This window comes from Primulina eburnea, chromosome 3 (assembly GCF_022965805.1).
Source record: "Primulina eburnea isolate SZY01 chromosome 3, ASM2296580v1, whole genome shotgun sequence".
NCBI classification, from domain to species: domain Eukaryota; kingdom Viridiplantae; phylum Streptophyta; class Magnoliopsida; order Lamiales; family Gesneriaceae; genus Primulina; species Primulina eburnea.
The window spans coordinates 4,898,981-4,915,838 of NC_133103.1; the positions used below are offsets into that span (position 1 = coordinate 4,898,981).

General features: G+C 39.2%; 2 protein-coding genes across 8 annotated transcripts; both read right to left on the bottom strand.

Moving 5' to 3' along the window:
* Positions 1–928: 928 nt before the first annotated feature.
* LOC140825603 (uncharacterized) lies at positions 929–3,962 on the bottom strand. Of its 6 annotated transcripts, none has more exons than XM_073187478.1 (6): positions 3,635–3,962; positions 2,958–3,102; positions 2,770–2,878; positions 2,391–2,505; positions 1,401–2,240; positions 929–1,288 (listed from the first exon to the last, which is right to left on the bottom strand). In XM_073187478.1, exons 1-6 carry the CDS (start codon positions 3,833–3,835, stop codon positions 1,145–1,147), a joined length of 1,554 nt encoding a protein of 517 aa, XP_073043579.1. In that variant the 5' UTR covers positions 3,836–3,962; the 3' UTR covers positions 929–1,144. The 6 variants fall into 6 exon arrangements, with proteins under 6 accessions (XP_073043579.1, XP_073043580.1, XP_073043578.1 ...); XM_073187479.1 differs by having other exon boundaries at positions 2,770–2,866; positions 2,958–3,114; XM_073187477.1 differs by having other exon boundaries at positions 2,958–3,114.
* A 1,128-nt stretch (positions 3,963–5,090) lies between these two features.
* Positions 5,091–15,563, bottom strand: LOC140828068 (protein yippee-like). Of its 2 annotated transcripts, none has more exons than XM_073191046.1 (6): positions 15,450–15,536; positions 15,141–15,270; positions 6,064–6,107; positions 5,662–5,770; positions 5,520–5,575; positions 5,091–5,419 (listed from the first exon to the last, which is right to left on the bottom strand). In XM_073191046.1, exons 2-6 carry the CDS (start codon positions 15,234–15,236, stop codon positions 5,323–5,325), a joined length of 402 nt encoding a protein of 133 aa, XP_073047147.1. In that variant the 5' UTR covers positions 15,237–15,270; positions 15,450–15,536; the 3' UTR covers positions 5,091–5,322. The 2 variants fall into 2 exon arrangements, with proteins under 2 accessions (XP_073047147.1, XP_073047146.1); XM_073191045.1 differs by having other exon boundaries at positions 5,092–5,419; positions 15,141–15,274; positions 15,450–15,563.
* Between the last annotated feature and the right edge of the window lie 1,295 nt (positions 15,564–16,858).

Here is a 16,858-nt window from a genome sequence, read left to right on the forward strand (position 1 = left end):
TTTTCGTGGATGATCCAAATAAAAGATCTATATCACAAATAAGACCCGTGAAACCGTCTCACACAAATTTTTGCCAAAATATTATTATACAAAATCATTATTTCATGCCTCATTTTGTAACATTATAAAAATTACCATGATCTACATTAATGTCTACGTAATTGAAAATCACGAGGATGCAACAACAAATTTTGGTATTCAACATTGTTTCATGCTCATTTTGTGCTACGTACATTACATTTTATTACACAAATTCGCACAAATACCTGAATTCAAACAAAAAATATGATTTTCATAAATATTTTTCTGTTTAAAATTCAAAGTTTATAAAATACAGCGGTGCCGGTAGTGTTACTTCCAAGAGAGCACAGACAAAACTTTGTTTCATATTCATCCAGCGAAATATTATTTATATTATAAATTCACAAACACTGACAATTTTTTTTTTTTTAATATAGAATTTCGATTGACTACCAAACGTGAATGGAATATTTAATTTTGTATTATAAAAATGACATTATTGTAAAACTAATTATATTTATATACATAAGATACCAAATGACATTTTTTGCTCCTTTAATCATTACATTAATATGTTCTTTACTTTTTTATTTAGCAAAGATTTATTAATACCTTCTACACTGCAACTCAACAATGCTCACAATAATGGATAAAGTCATTTTTCAATTTCGAATTCAAGCCAAATTAATCATACATTAGTAAAATATGCTAGTCTAACATCAAATTTAAACTCGAAATTTCCACATGAACTTGTTCTCAAGTTCCTCCCCGATTACACGTAGGTACTACACTTTCGATCACTATGCGAGGATGATTCCGTACAAGTAAATATATTAAATAAAAAATAGACACAACCATACATATGTATGTATGTACAATGTATGTATGTATGTATGTAATCAAACATAAAAGGATAAAAGACGACTGAATGATAGCAAAATCAGTACACCTTGAGAGTATAATTAAGTCACAAGCATGACACACACAATTTAGTATGTTTTCTACGAAGTAAAGAAAATAGTACCTGATATTGCATAGGACCGTATGAAAAAAAACCATGCCCAACTGCAATAATATTACATGAGCTTACCTTTCCAGTCTCATTGTGGATTTCAGTAATCAATCAATATCTACTTGTTGCAAGAGTTGATTCCCTAGCATCAACTGTACTGTCCATACAAGAACAAGATGCGGTGCCTACTAGAGTTAAATCAACTGTTGCTGAAGGGCGAGAGATTATATTGTCGGGAATGCTCCGTCTAATATCCTGTCGAAAGATAATTGATTGTCAGATGAGAAAACGCAGTTTATTCTGGTTAAACTATGTTGCTTTTGCATCATGGTAACATTGTGAAAGAAAGCAAGTCCAATATGCATACCATATGCCGTATAGCCATGTCTAGGGACTTCTTTGAGAGTGATCTTCCAAATCCTGAACCTTCACGGAAACTTTTTTGGGCGTAATCTTGAGATGAATATTCATCTTGCTTAGGAGGAGCTAGTTTCCTCATGTTCACTACCCTTTCAACCATTTTTGAGCCCATCAATACAGGATTCACGTCATCCAAACCAGTTGTATGCCTGCTTCGATTTCTTGTTAGCATCATGCTCTCACTTTTATGGTGGGTTCCATTTGGGGCTCGTTCACTGGAAGGTGAGCATGCCTTTTGTCTTGAATTTGAATTGAGTGATATGGTATTAGGTAGACTTGGCCTTCCTTTCGAGGCAGAAGCCACCTTTTTGGGCATCAATGTCTTTGAACTATGAGGAGTATCATGAGATGAAGTACGCATCACTGATGGTTTCGATGGCTTAGTCTTTAGAAATGCAGATGTTCCCTGTGATACTGCTGGGTCTGTTTCTCTTCCTGGAGAAAATTCATCTTTAGCAGATGCACTACATGTCATTGCTTGGGTGGATGGTTCCAGAGTTGGTGTTGCAGACCTTGTTGAGGACTTTGAACTGATTGATGCAAGTCTTGCAGGAGTGACTGATCTCCCTTGAGCTGCAACAGGTTTTGTCACTTTTAAGGTAGTAGTTGAAGGATGAAAAGACTTGGACTTTGCGGGCAAGGATGTTTTTCCAGTTGGTGTTGCACTTCTAGGAGTTGCTTTTCGACCACCTGATGATAAAGGAATTCTATTTGCCGTATGCAAAGCCGTAGCCAGAGGAATCAACTTCTTACTCAGTGAAGCAGATTCTACAGGAGAGTTGGCCGGCTGCAGAAAAAAAAAGTGCTAAAAGTGCTTAAACGAATAAGAGGGAAGTTTGAAAACCACCATTTAGCCAGAAAAACCACCAAGCCCTCTTGAAAGTCACGAAGAGAAACACTAAAATGCTAATATCTTCAAACACTGAACACTGCTTGCCTCAGATTTCAGAAAAATGGCTCCACCATTTGAGCTCTTGGTCTGAGTCGCCACAGAATCTAGCACGCTTTCCTTTACCAAAGGGAGCGAAGAGGTATCTAGTTCCATAGGAAGCCTGAGAAAAAATATCGGACAAAACTAGATGACAGCTAAACTATTTGACTCATCAGAGACTATCGGAAACAAGTGTTGGAGTATAACATATGAATACCATGCCGTTATTTTAGATAATCCAACTTGGTACGCATTTAAGGCATTCGAAAATATCTCTTGGACACGAGAAATTTATGAAAATTCGACGAAGCTAATAAATTACAAAAACCAAATTACACAAGATGTGTCGTAAAGCCAGAATATTAATTGATCATGCCACCATTACCAGTCACAACCAACTCTTTCTGTTTCCAGTTTGAGGAAACTATCATCAGCTCTGCTATTAATCTTCTCAGACTGTACTCTGTTTGAAGTCAGCCGATCTGGTGAAGCGCCTCAAAATCAGACCATAAAAATTCGATCATCAAGAAGAAACAAACGAAGGAATTAGAAATTAAACCAAGATATAAGTACCTGAAGAGTCATCAAACTCGTTAAATTCCTGTGCAAGAAAATGATCATCTCTATCCTTTTCACCCATCTTCGTTTCCAAGAAAACAGCCAGACCTTCATCTATTGCACTCACAACCATCCCAAGATCTCTGTTATGTAGCCTAAACTGAACGGATGACTGCATTTTTAGTAGTCACAACTCTAAGAAATCAAAATTTTCTAACTTTAACAGTATTTTGGAACTTTAAACATGCAAATAAAATCTGGAAAAGTAAAAAAGTTTATTCTCTAACAAAAATCTGTTTCCATATTGGAACACCACCATGCATCCAAGATGCAGAATCTAGAAACCTTGATGCTTAATTTTCCTATAAACAAAAAGAAACGAAATTTTCTTCAGCACAAAAGAAGAATCTGATGCCATTTCATGTGAATGAAAGACAGAACAGCGTGAGAAGTATCCATTCACCAATTAAGCCACCCACGTGACAAAAAGTAAATTATAAATACGGGATCAAATTGAAAGGAACTCATAACTTTAACTTGTCCAACAAAACTCACACTCGAAAGCACCCTATACTTGCCAAAGTTACCACTTTATCAACGGTGGAGCACCATACAGATGCGCACGCAGAGGAAAAGATATATGAAAACAAGCAGCGGCACGTACATAAAGGGCTTGAAGGATAAAAACTCACAGCCTTTGTCACCAAAACAAAATTTGCATGTAATCCCAATTTCAGGAGGGCCGACTGTGGCTTAAAAAAGACATGGACCCGAGATGGGAGATAAGTTGATGAAGCAAGAAGCAGTTTGGTTTGATTCCTTTCACAAAGGGACACGACACGCTGGGTTTTAGATGTTAGTGAACTTTGTTTTCTTGAAGAGGGTGGGGGCATTGCAAGAACAAAACTATCCAAGCTTGAACCGATGTCGTCATACGTGACCTGTAAATTTTTCTTTCTCGTTTTACTGAAAATGGACTGACAGAGTTAATTATTATCACTGGCAAATCACAACCCCCGAGAAAAGAAGAAACACAAACAGAGAGCTTATTTTATCTCCATTTTGCCACACTTAATTACCAAGTTTTTATATAATCTGACAGACTACATTTCATGATGATGTCGTTTAAATGTACATTTGAAAACGAATTTCAACCTATGCCATAATGGTTCGGTAAACTAACTGAGTCGGATCGAACGTTTCGTCCATAAATATTTGATTTCTATTTAAAATAAACTTAAGCCAAAGCTTAAACTATTTGAATTTTTTTAGTATAATTTTATTCAATAATTCGTAAATATTTTATGAATTTTAATATTTCATATTATATTTTAATTATATATTACATAAATAATGTCAATATTTTATTTTCGAGTGTTTCCCAATTCGAGAGCAAAATAGTAAAATTTATTTTTAAATAGGACTCGAATATATACGATTCGAGCAAAAATTGAGCATTAATTATTTTAAAAAATAAAATTATTAATTAGAAAAAAAAAAAAAAGTCTAGCACAAGGATTGTAAATATTAAGTAAATAAAACTCCCTTTGGACAAATACTTATTAAACTATTCTATAAAAAAAGCTTTTTAATTGTATTTTTTTCCTTGTTTGTGTTTGAGTTAATTTTCATACAAACGGAAGGAATTTTTTTTTTTATCACAATAATCTCTCAGGATTCAGGAATACATAATTGGAAAGCAAGAAGCACTACCAAAAAGCACTACCAAAATAATCATAATTTAAACTAAAATAATAAACAAAAAAATCAGTTAATTTTCTCAGACTAATATAGATACTATTAAAAAATAACATTTAATTTCCAAACAATTAAACTCATATCTCACATTCTCTTTTTTATAAATTAAATTAAAAAAACTAATTTCTTCTCTAGGAAATTCATTTCAATCAATTGTATTTAATTATCGGAGAACTCGTTGGTGGGCTTCCTACTTGGCGGGCTCAATGTTATTAAAAAGTTAGAGTTTCTGAAGGAGATTTGAGCGATAATTTGATAAATTGACCAATTTGCAAACTCGACCCGTTTGACCTGCGTTTTGACCCATTTTTTTAAAAAAAAAAACATCAGAACATACCTATCACCTATTCTTAAAAAATTAACTTAAACAACACAACATTTCCATTTTAATTTTTTCACTTCCAAAACAATAAACACATTTTTAAGTGTTTATCCAAACAAACACTAATTTTTTAAAAATCTTTTTGAGATGCTACTAATTCAGCTTACTAAAATAACCCTTCCTTTTTTTCTTCAAAAAATCTAGAAGTAATATTTACCTCCCAGGGCATATTTAATCAAGCTATAGAGATGGTAAAACTGGTTATCTAACTCAATATATAGGAAGAGAGGATGTACAAATTCAAGAAATCAGATACGTATCATCGGCATCACCACCAGCCATATGGACTTCTTCAGAGAACACATAATCGCTTCCATCCGGTCCCAACACCTTAAACCTGCTCAACCACAAAACTATCAAACAACCAGAAGGCCAGTATGAAATTTATATATGTAATTATTTATGAAATTTATACATGTAATTATTTGCATACATACCTTTCGAGGATAAACTTTCCTTCTTTGTACCTTTGGTTCTTGTCTTGAGCAGCTTCCTGTGATTAAAAACAAGAAATATCTGAGAATTCATTACGCACGCATGGCAAGAAATATCCAAGGATTTAGAAAGAGATCTTCTCACATATTTCCAGCCCACAATGGAGCCACATCCCACGCAAAATATGTCAACAACAGTGTGCATGCCAGTCATCATCAGCCTATCTTCTTTCTCCCCAACAGTAACATTAACACTATCAATAAGAAGATGGCATCAGCTACATTTTTCCGAATGAGCAGAAGAGAAAAGTATAGTTCAACTATCACAAAACTGTCCTCTCAAGAATTCTAGATGAAATATATAACAGTTCCCATAAAAAAAATGATCACGAAAAACTTTGGACTTTCAAAAGTAAAGAAACAAGATACTGGTGGATATGATCCTTCTTGCTCAATACTCTTGCTTTTACCAAGCCAAAACTACAAGTTGACTCTGCAATGACCCATTCCAAAACTCAATAGAAAATAAGAATCAAAGAGCTCTTACACTTTATCAAAGAGGTAAGCCTTCCCATGCCTGCAGTGGAAAGACTAAAAACGAAAGAAATGAAGGGTCAGGATCCACATGTTTGAAATCCATAATTGATGCTAAGTAGGAAAAGTTTAAATGAAAGCGTAAATTGATTGAACAATAAATCAATTTCAAGTGTATATATTCGAATGGCCAAAAGGGAAAGCAATATTAAACTCAAAAGTGAAGCTTCCCTGCAGCGTTTCTTAAATATATGAAGTAAAGAAAACTAAATGATTATACCTCCAGATAAAATGGAACTGAAGACCAATTAAAGTATTATGCATCAACAGTCTGGAAATGGTTATTGTTCGGCTGTAAATAACAAATAGTTAATTAAGTGACAATCGATGTCAGTTTAGTTAGATAACTCCAGGCTGTTGAGGTGTAACAGTCGGTCTAGTTAGCAACAAGTTAGGTGGCATTGATTTCCCAGGCCTGAGAACCTACATATATATGAATATAACCAAATAACTGAGAATAAAGAAATAATTATCCTTAAAAATGAACATTGTGACCAGTAAACTCTAACTCTGCGGGGCTTATTAGCGGAAATTTCATAAGAAAAATTTGAAAGAGTGCCCCTGAGGAACACGTTGTTTTAACAAAAGATACCTCAAAAACTTTATAGTTGCAGAAATAAGCTGTCTCAGATCATCTGATTAAGATGATCAAACTTTATGCAGCGCATAATTTGAAAATGATGCACACTGATACTGTGCACAAGCTGCACCTGAATCTAAGAGTGAGGATGAGACTAAGAGAGGAAGAAAACTGGCTTCGACAAAGTAGGGAAGAACACCCAAAAGTTATTACTTCCTCATACATATCTCCCCATTCAAATATACCTATAAATAATGTTGCATTCCCGAAATGGCAATTTTTCTTTCTAAAGCGTGTTTGCCTAAGAGTAATGAATTCAAGTCCACTAACTCTTTTCCATCACCTCTGTGGTGAAACTATACATATATCCCAAGCTGTTATCACTTCAAGCTCATTTCGAAAGCATATATCCAATAACCACTACGTGTGGGTGAAAAATGTTTTCCTAGGCACACATGGGGATTAATGAGTGAGAGATGAACAAAAAAAAGTAAAGACGGGCGTTATACAAGCAATCTGATTGAATAAACAAAGACGTACATGTGTATGCTGACAGCAATCAATTATGAGGTGAAATGTTCAAAGAGAAGCATAATGTACCGATTCAATGAAACACTTCACCCTATTTTTACATTTAATTTAAACATAAAAATGTATACTAAAAGTTAGTTCTATTGAATCCTTTTTTCAGCAAGTCAATGCAAATTTGCAAAATGTAATGACGCCTCAAACTCTTCTTGCCTTGAATACAGTACTTCATTTCATAGTTATATAATTCAAATAAAATCATCCCATAAATGGCAGGCAAATCTAAGTCCCTTACGCTAAACATCTGTTTACTGAACCTCATTACCATGTAAATGACCAATCCCAACCTCAAACACCCATTAATCGAAAACAAATCAGCAAACATAATCATAAATCCACCAACATTGCCAGACAAAAATACTATTAAAGAGTGAAACAGATATACTGTAGTAGCCCGAATGCCGAATTGGGTAATTAACGGATTAATGGTGATTAATCATGATCGGAAGGTCCGAAGATGGTTCGGAAGCACCGAAGAGTTCGGAAGGTCCGAAGTGAGTTCGGTGGATCCGATCATGAGGTGTCAAGAGCAGCTGGACACGTGCATGTTCGGACGGTCCGAAGTGTATGATCGGAGGATCCGATCATGAGCTGTCAAGAGCCAGTGGACACGTAGCGTTCGGACGTTCCGAAGTGGTGTTCGGAGGATCCGAACATGGCCTATAAATAGTGGTCGGATTTCCTCATTTTGACTCGCCAATTCAGAGAATCCCATAGCATTTCAGTCGTTTCTGACAGGTTCTAGTCTTGTTCCGAGATTTGGGCACTAGCGGGGAGCTGCTGGTCTTGTAGCAGAGCTGTGCTCTAGTTGGGAGCTAGCAGCATCAGCGGGCTAGCGACGGACGAAGGTTTGGAATTTTATCAGTATTTATCTCAGGATTATCTAGTTAAGTCTGGTAGATAAGTTTAGTGATGGTTTTCACTTGATGAATAGGCTTGGATTAGACCTGTTGTCTGGTTGTTCCAGTGGATTAGGATTGCTGTGATAGAGGTACGAAAGTACTATCCGAGATATCCTGGTTGAGTATACATTCATATATGTGTTGCATGAGTATGTGGTGCATTGATATATGTCATATGATGCATGTTATTATGTCACGTTTATTACTGCACGTTGCATTTCATGTTGAGCCGTATTCTCCTTTGAGATAGCCTTTACTGTTGAGCTGTATCTCTTTCGAGATAAGCTATATCTTGGGGCCGCTCAGCCCTGTCTTGTGGACGCATGGACACCGAGAGTACACAGTGGCCGACGGGTCGGGAGGGCTTCGGTGGTCCGGGACATTTTAGGTCCACGTCTGTCTTGTAGTGGATGCAGTGACCCAGAGGTTGGACCGCGCGGCACTATCCACTTGGCGCCTCTAGACTGAGCATTGTTGAGATCCTTTTGTGATTCCTGTTTCTTGACTACCCCGGTATCATGATCATAGCATGTGCATTTCATATAGGTCTGTATACTCATACTTTTGTACTGGGCGTTCTTATCGCTCACGTCCTCGGTTTTGTTTATCTTGGACACCCCATTCTCTCGGGGCAGGTCTCAGGTTGGATGGTTCCGGAGGAGCAGGAGGAGGACGTTGAGTAGCCGGTTGGTTTAGTTTCGGTATCATTTGATTCGATATGGTTGTACCAGATATTCTTTACCTTATTTTGAGTTGTTCTAGAGTTCGTTTGGGTTGTATAACTATCATTTGTTAGTTGTTTCCGCTTTTATCTCTGATTAGTAATTATTAAGTTAATTGCATGCTTAGTTTTCAATTAGTAGGTGATTCTGGAACGGGTCACTACATTTATGGTATCAGAGCATGCGTAGGATTTTGGGATATAGATTTTGTTTTGGGATTTCCGTTGACCATTTTTCCCTATTCTATCTTGTAGCGATGGCTGACCATTTTGATGACGGGAGTAGTCAGGGGAGTGTAGGTCGATGGGGTGACCAAGATGATCATAGGCGTCACCATGAGCATCGTCATCGTCGGGATGGTCCTAGGCGTTTCGATATGCATCGTTTCATGCAGATGGGGCCTAAGCCTTTAGTTGGCGGTGAGACTCCCGATGATGCGGAGGATTGGTTAGAGCGCATGGAGAGTTGTTTCCGCGCATTCCAGTGCACCGATGAGCAGAAGATGGAGACCCTTAGTTTTCTTATTGAGGGCCGTGCTCGCAGGTGGTGGCGATCGACTTCTGCGCCGATAGTTCAGTCTCAGGGTAGAGCGACTTGGGCCGATTTCCGTGCAGCGTTCATGCAGCTGTACTTTCCTCCAGCCCTTCGCCAGGCCAAGACGATTGAGCTCTTGAACCTGAAACAGGGGAGTATGTCTGTTGATGAGTATCAGCAGAAATTCTTTGAGTTATTACCCTTCGCTCCTCATATCAGTGGCAGTTCTGAGGCCAAGTATGATCATTTCCTCCAGGGCCTTAATCAGGAGATCTTTGATCGAGTCACTGTCTGTGATAATCCTACTTCGTACGATGGGTTGGTGAACCGGTGTCGTCAAGCAGAGATCAGTCTCCAGCGTGGTAGGGCTATTCTTTCTTCTAGACCTCCGAGTACTTTGAGGCCTCGATCTCAGTCGTTCAAGAAATCTGGTTCGTCTTCTTCTGGATCTAGATCTCGATCTAGCGGTGTTTTCCGCTTTGGTAAGAAGAAGGAGTCTTGTGCGCATTGTGGGAAGAACCATCCATCGGAGCAATGCCGAGTAGCCGCAGGAGCTTGTTATCAGTGCGGAGAGATGGGGCATATTAAGAAGAATTGTCCTCAGTTGCGAGGTGGAGCAGGATCTGGTTCTGGATCTCAGGCGACTGTTCAGCAGAGGAGGCAGGGTCAGGCAGTGGGTAGTTCGAATCTTCGACCTCGTGCCCAAGGTCAAGTTTTTGCGTTGAACCAGGATCAGGCTGCAGACGAGACCGAGAGAGTCATAGCAGGTACTTTTTGTTTATGCGGTATTCCTGCTTTTGTTCTTATAGATACCGGAGCATCTCATTCATTCATTTCTGCACGATTCGTTAAACGTCATAAGTTACCGTATGTTTCTCTAGACGTCATTTTTTCTGTTTCTACCCCGATGGGTCATTCGGTTTTAGCCAAGCGTCTAGTGATGGGTTGTCCTTTAGATTTTGAGGGTAACGAGTTGACTGCGAATCTTATGATTCTGGAGATGGAAGATTTTGATTGTATTTTGGGTATAGACATTTTGACTACCTACCGAGCTACTGTGGATTGTTACCAGAAGCTTGTTCAGTTTCGTACGACTGAGAGCTCTAGTTGGTTTTTCTATGGTGAGGGAGCGCGACCTCCGATGCCAGTAGTATCTGCTCTGAAAGCCTGTCGTGCTTTAGAGGCGGGCGGGGAAGGCTACCTCATCTATGCAATTGATACGTCCACAGGTAGTGTTGGTATAGAGGATATTCCAGTGGTTTGTGAATTTCCTGATGTATTTCCAGAAGAGATTCCTGGTTTTCCTCCGGTTAGAGAGGTGGAGTTTGGCATTGAGTTAATGCCAGGGACTGCACCGATTTCTCGTGCCCCCTATCGTCTGGCTCCGTCAGAGATGAGAGAGCTGAAGCAGCAATTGCAGGATCTTCTTGATAAGGGTTATATTCGCCCGAGTGTTTCGCCTTGGGGAGCTCCAGTCTTGTTTGTCAAGAAGAAGGATGGATCGATGCGGTTGTGCATTGATTATCGCCAGCTGAATCGGGTGACGATCAAAAACAAGTACCCATTACCCCGTATTGATGACTTGTTCGATCAGCTTCAGGGTACTTCTGTTTACTCCAAGATCGACTTGCGATCAGGTTATCATCAGATGAGAGTCAGAGATGATGATATTTCCAAGACTGCATTTCGTACTCGTTATGGGCATTACGAGTTTCTAGTTATGCCATTCGGATTGACGAATGCGCCAGCGGTGTTCATGAATCTGATGAACCGAGTCTTCCGAGATTTTCTGGATCAGTTTGTGGTGGTTTTCATTGACGATATCTTGATCTATTCTCATAGTGTGGAAGAGCATGTCCAGCACTTGAGGATTGTGTTGCAGATTCTTCGCGAGAAGCAATTGTATGCTAAGCTGAGTAAGTGCGAGTTCTGGATTGATCGTGTAGTATTCCTTGGTCATGTGATTTCCAAGGAAGGAATTTCTGTGGATCCCAGCAAGATTGAGGCAGTGCTAAATTGGTCACGACCTACGACGGTGGCTGAGATCCGTAGTTTTCTAGGTCTAGCAGGGTATTATCGTCGCTTCATCGTGAATTTCTCCCAGGTAGCTAGACCTTTGACGCAACTTACTCGGAAGGATGTTCCATTTGAGTGGTCATCTGAGTGCGAAGATAGTTTCAGAGAGCTTCGTCGACTTCTGACTTCTGCACCTGTTTTGGCGTTACCGTCAGGATCTGATGGTTTCAGTGTTTACACCGATGCCTCTTCTCAAGGCTTAGGGTGTGTGTTGACGCAAAACGGTCATGTGATTGCTTATGCGTCCAGACAGCTGAAATCTCACGAGGAGAAGTATCCTACTCATGATCTAGAGTTGGCAGCTATTGTGTTCGCGCTGAAGATTTGGCGTCATTACTTGTACGGGGTTAAGTTTGAAATCTTTACTGATCATAAGAGTCTGAAATATCTGTTCACTCAGGCTGAGTTGAACATGAGGCAACGTCGTTGGATGGATTTGCTGAAAGATTATGACTGCGAGATCAAATACCATCCAGGATCTGCAAATCTCACAGCTGATGCTCTTAGTCGCAAAGTGAGAGTTTCTGCACTTCAGATCAGTGCTATGATTAGTACTATTCAGGATTGTTGTTCGTTGGGATTTAATTTCAAACATCGGAAAGGTATGGAGAGCATTCGTGTTGCTACCATTTTATCTGAGCCAGCCTTGTTCGCTCGGATTCGAGATGCTCAGATGTCTGATCTCAAGACTCAGAGATTAGCTCGGTTAGCGGGTGGAGATAGCGGTTTCCATTATCAGTCTAATGGTCTTCTGTGTTTGTTTAATCGAGTTGTAGTACCAGAAGATGATAATTTGAGGGAGGAGATCTTATCTCATGCTCATCGAAGTAAGTTGAGTATTCATCCAGGAAGTAATAAGATGTATAAAGACTTGAGGACACGATTTTGGTGGAAAGGGATGAAGCGCAGTGTTTATCAGTTTGTTTCCAAGTGTCTTGTTTGTCAACAGGTTAAGGCAGAGCACCGTCGACCTGGAGGATTATTGTTGAATCTACCTATTCCTGAATGGAAGTGGGAGCATATCGCGATGGATTTCATTACTCACTTGCCATTATCGTCGAGGAATAGTGACGCTATTTGGGTAGTGGTGGATCGACTCACCAAGTCTGCTCATTTTCTGTCTTATAACCGGGATTTCACTTTCGATCGTATGGCTCGATTGTACATTCAGGAGATTGTACGTTTGCATGGAGTGCCTGTCAGTATTGTCAGTGACAGAGATCCTCGTTTTACCTCACGGTTTTGGGGTAGTTTCCAGTCAGTTTTGGGTACTACACTGAGTCTGAGTACTGCTTATCATCCGGAGACTGACGGTCAGTCAGAGAGGACTATCCGTACGCTTGAGGATATGTTGCGAGCCTGTGTTATGGATTTCGGACCCGCTTGGCAGGATCATTTGCCTTTGATTGAGTTCGCGTACAACAACAGCTACCATCGTAGTATTGGTATGGCACCATTTGAGGCGTTGTATGGGCGACGTTGTCGTACTCCTTTATTCTGGGACGAAGTTGGTGAACGACATGTTGAGGGACCGGAGTTAGTCCAGCAGGCTATTGATAAAGTTGCAGTAATCAAGAAGAGGATTAAGATTGCCCAGGATCGACAGGCTAGTTATGCGAACACCAAGCGGCGACCTCTTTATTTCCAGCCAGGTGAGAAAGTGTTTCTCCGAGTTTCGCCTTTTCGCAGGATTTTGAGATTTGGTCTCAAGGGTAAGCTATCTCCGAGATTCATTGGTCCTTTTGAGATTCTAGAATGTGTGGGAGATTTAGCTTACAGGTTAGCATTACCTCCGTATTTGTCCGGTATTCATGATGTGTTCCACGTATCTTTGTTGAGACGATACGTAGCAGATGAGTCTCACATCTTGCATCCCTCTGAAGTTCAACTTGAATCAGATTTGTCTTACGTGGAGCGACCAGTTCAGATTCTCGATCGCAAAGACAAGGTGTTGCGGAATAAGATCATTCCTCTTGTCTTAGTACAGTGGCAGCGCAGAGGCACTGAAGAAGCCACTTGGGAGTTAGAGAGTCGTATGCGTTCAGAACATCCAGAGCTCTTTTGAGTTGTGCTTTGTATATGTTTGTGTTTTTTTTCAATTGTAATCGAGAGATCAGTTGTATTCAACAACAATTGAGATATAATAGCGATGTTGTTATTTCGTTTTGTTCATTCTCTAAGCCTGATTTCGAGGACGAAATCTTTTAAGGGGGGGAGAATGTAGTAGCCCGAATGCCGAATTGGGTAATTAACGGATTAATGGTGATTAATCATGATCGGAAGGTCCGAAGATGGTTCGGAAGCACCGAAGAGTTCGGAAGGTCCGAAGTGAGTTCGGTGGATCCGATCATGAGGTGTCAAGAGCAGCTGGACACGTGCATGTTCGGACGGTCCGAAGTGTATGATCGGAGGATCCGATCATGAGCTGTCAAGAGCCAGTGGACACGTAGCGTTCGGACGTTCCGAAGTGGTGTTCGGAGGATCCGAACATGGCCTATAAATAGTGGTCGGATTTCCTCATTTTGACTCGCCAATTCAGAGAATCCCATAGCATTTCAGTCGTTTCTGACAGGTTCTAGTCTTGTTCCGAGATTTGGGCACTAGCGGGGAGCTGCTGGTCTTGTAGCAGAGCTGTGCTCTAGTTGGGAGCTAGCAGCATCAGCGGGCTAGCGACGGACGAAGGTTTGGAATTTTATCAGTATTTATCTCAGGATTATCTAGTTAAGTCTGGTAGATAAGTTTAGTGATGGTTTTCACTTGATGAATAGGCTTGGATTAGACCTGTTGTCTGGTTGTTCCAGTGGATTAGGATTGCTGTGATAGAGGTACGAAAGTACTATCCGAGATATCCTGGTTGAGTATACATTCATATATGTGTTGCATGAGTATGTGGTGCATTGATATATGTCATATGATGCATGTTATTATGTCACGTTTATTACTGCACGTTGCATTTCATGTTGAGCCGTATTCTCCTTTGAGATAGCCTTTACTGTTGAGCTGTATCTCTTTCGAGATAAGCTATATCTTGGGGCCGCTCAGCCCTGTCTTGTGGACGCATGGACACCGAGAGTACACAGTGGCCGACGGGTCGGGAGGGCTTCGGTGGTCCGGGACATTTTAGGTCCACGTCTGTCTTGTAGTGGATGCAGTGACCCAGAGGTTGGACCGCGCGGCACTATCCACTTGGCGCCTCTAGACTGAGCATTGTTGAGATCCTTTTGTGATTCCTGTTTCTTGACTACCCCGGTATCATGATCATAGCATGTGCATTTCATATAGGTCTGTATACTCATACTTTTGTACTGGGCGTTCTTATCGCTCACGTCCTCGGTTTTGTTTATCTTGGACACCCCATTCTCTCGGGGCAGGTCTCAGGTTGGATGGTTCCGGAGGAGCAGGAGGAGGACGTTGAGTAGCCGGTTGGTTTAGTTTCGGTATCATTTGATTCGATATGGTTGTACCAGATATTCTTTACCTTATTTTGAGTTGTTCTAGAGTTCGTTTGGGTTGTATAACTATCATTTGTTAGTTGTTTCCGCTTTTATCTCTGATTAGTAATTATTAAGTTAATTGCATGCTTAGTTTTCAATTAGTAGGTGATTCTGGAACGGGTCACTACATATACCTTCGAGATTATATCTTTGGCGAGACCAAGATGGGCTTGACAGTGCTTGCAACTATACAAATTCCCTTCAAGGTAAATCAGAAATACCCTCCCCATTGTAAGAATCCTCTCTTCTTAGCAACAATCAATTCTTCCTTTGGAAAAAAAAAAAAGATGAAAATACAAGTAATCCCCAGCAACAAATCACTACGAAAGACGGTAAAATACCCGAAAAGTGCAGAAAACGCAAGAGCATTATTCAATAAAGTAGAATTTGCCATGAAAATACATTGGAGGAGGCCAGATGAAGAAGATTGATGTTGATCTCACCTACTCAAAAGTGCAGCGGTTAAAGGAAAAAAGGCCCAAGCGAATCGATGTGATGAGAATCATGGATACGTATTTATAGTAGTGTGCGCGCGTTGCCTGGAGAGGAGATTGAAGAATTTTAATATGTTTGGGAAACATGTTTATATTAAAAAATTTCGGTGTTGCATATATACGTTTGAAAATCTTTTTTTTTTGGGACAAATCAGGTTTAAATCTTAATTTTAATATATTATCTGAGACATGTTTCGAGCTTGGTCGAAGTTCCAATATTATGTATTAAATTGCTCGGAGTTAACCACTTATAACTTTCACTGACCCAAATTTCATCATTATGTGTTATCTATCTATAATTAAATTATTCATAAAATTTGCGCTCCAAATATTAATTCGCGAGCAACTTTAAATAACTAGACATGTAGGGTCAAGAATCATTAATATGATGACCCAAAAATCGATTGTTCTTAGCTAGAGTACGTTGTAGTTCTACTTATATAAATTGTAGTTCAATAAAAATCTCTCATGCCCCATCTAAGAAGAGTGGGTCTCATGTGAGACCGTCTCACAGATCTTAATCTGCGCGATGGATCAATCCTACCCCATATTCACAATAAAAAGTAATACGTTTAGCATAAAAAAAATAATATTTTTTCATGAATAACCCAAATTAGATATCTGTCTCACAAATACGACCCGTGAGACCGTCTCATACAAGTTTTTGTCATCCAAGGAAAAAAAAACAAAACAAAATAAATGGTGTTTATTTATCAATTATTAAGGTGCTATTATTCATTAATTAATTTTTTTTGTTTGTGTGCTTTTTGCTAGTTTTTTTAAAAGGTCCTATTACGTGTGTGTTTTTTAAAAAAAATTAAAAAAATAGCCTTCTTCTATTTATTTTATTGGACTATTTATAGAAAAATAAAAAATTCAGTCTATTAAATTGGCCACAATTTCCTCTAATTTTTAACATTATCACAAATAATTATATATTCTGATATTACTTTATTTTCATCATGTATGTAATAATATATATTCTCTGATCTATTTAGAATAAAGAATGTAGAGTTATGTTGTAGGTGTTTCAGTATAATTTTTTTAAATTTATTTTACTTTTTGCGTATGCTTCTGCTGCGTGGCTTCTAATTCCATTATGAACGGCCTTCCACATCAATATTTTCACCTTACTCTGGAATTTTCAAATGCCATAAGTTTCGAAATAAGAATGTACTATCCTCAGCCTTCCCTCGACTGCTCTTCACCTAATGATTCATAGCTAAATGACAGAGTAAATGCCATTTTTATTGTAATTCCAAATGGTAACATCATCACCAGTCACAGCAGTCACCGGGATTCGTCGGAGTTCATCGTGATCAATCTGCCAGAGTACATCCTCCCTCAATCTTCGGCCA

Bases quoted from the DNA above. Each gene is read 5' to 3' on its own strand.
- LOC140825603 (XM_073187477.1), bottom strand. From the start codon at position 3,835: ATGCCCCCACCCTCTTCAAGAAAACAAAGTTCACTAACATCTAAAACC. The intron at 3,115-3,634 runs GTGAGTTTTTAT...CTAAAAATGCAG, and splicing joins TTGTTTTGGTGACAAAGGCT to TCATCCGTTCAGTTTAGGCT. The intron at 2,241-2,390 runs GCAAGCAGTGTT...TTTTTTCTGCAG, and splicing joins CCATTTTTCTGAAATCTGAG to CCGGCCAACTCTCCTGTAGA.
- LOC140828068 (XM_073191046.1), bottom strand. From the start codon at position 15,236: ATGGGGAGGGTATTTCTGATTTACCTTGAAGGGAATTTGTATAGTTGC. The intron at 6,108-15,140 runs GTATATGTAGTG...TTTCGTTTTTAG, and splicing joins CCAAAGATATAATCTCGAAG to TCTTTCCACTGCAGGCATGG. The intron at 5,420-5,519 runs GTATGTATGCAA...GTGGTTGAGCAG, and splicing joins GGAAAGTTTATCCTCGAAAG to GTTTAAGGTGTTGGGACCGG.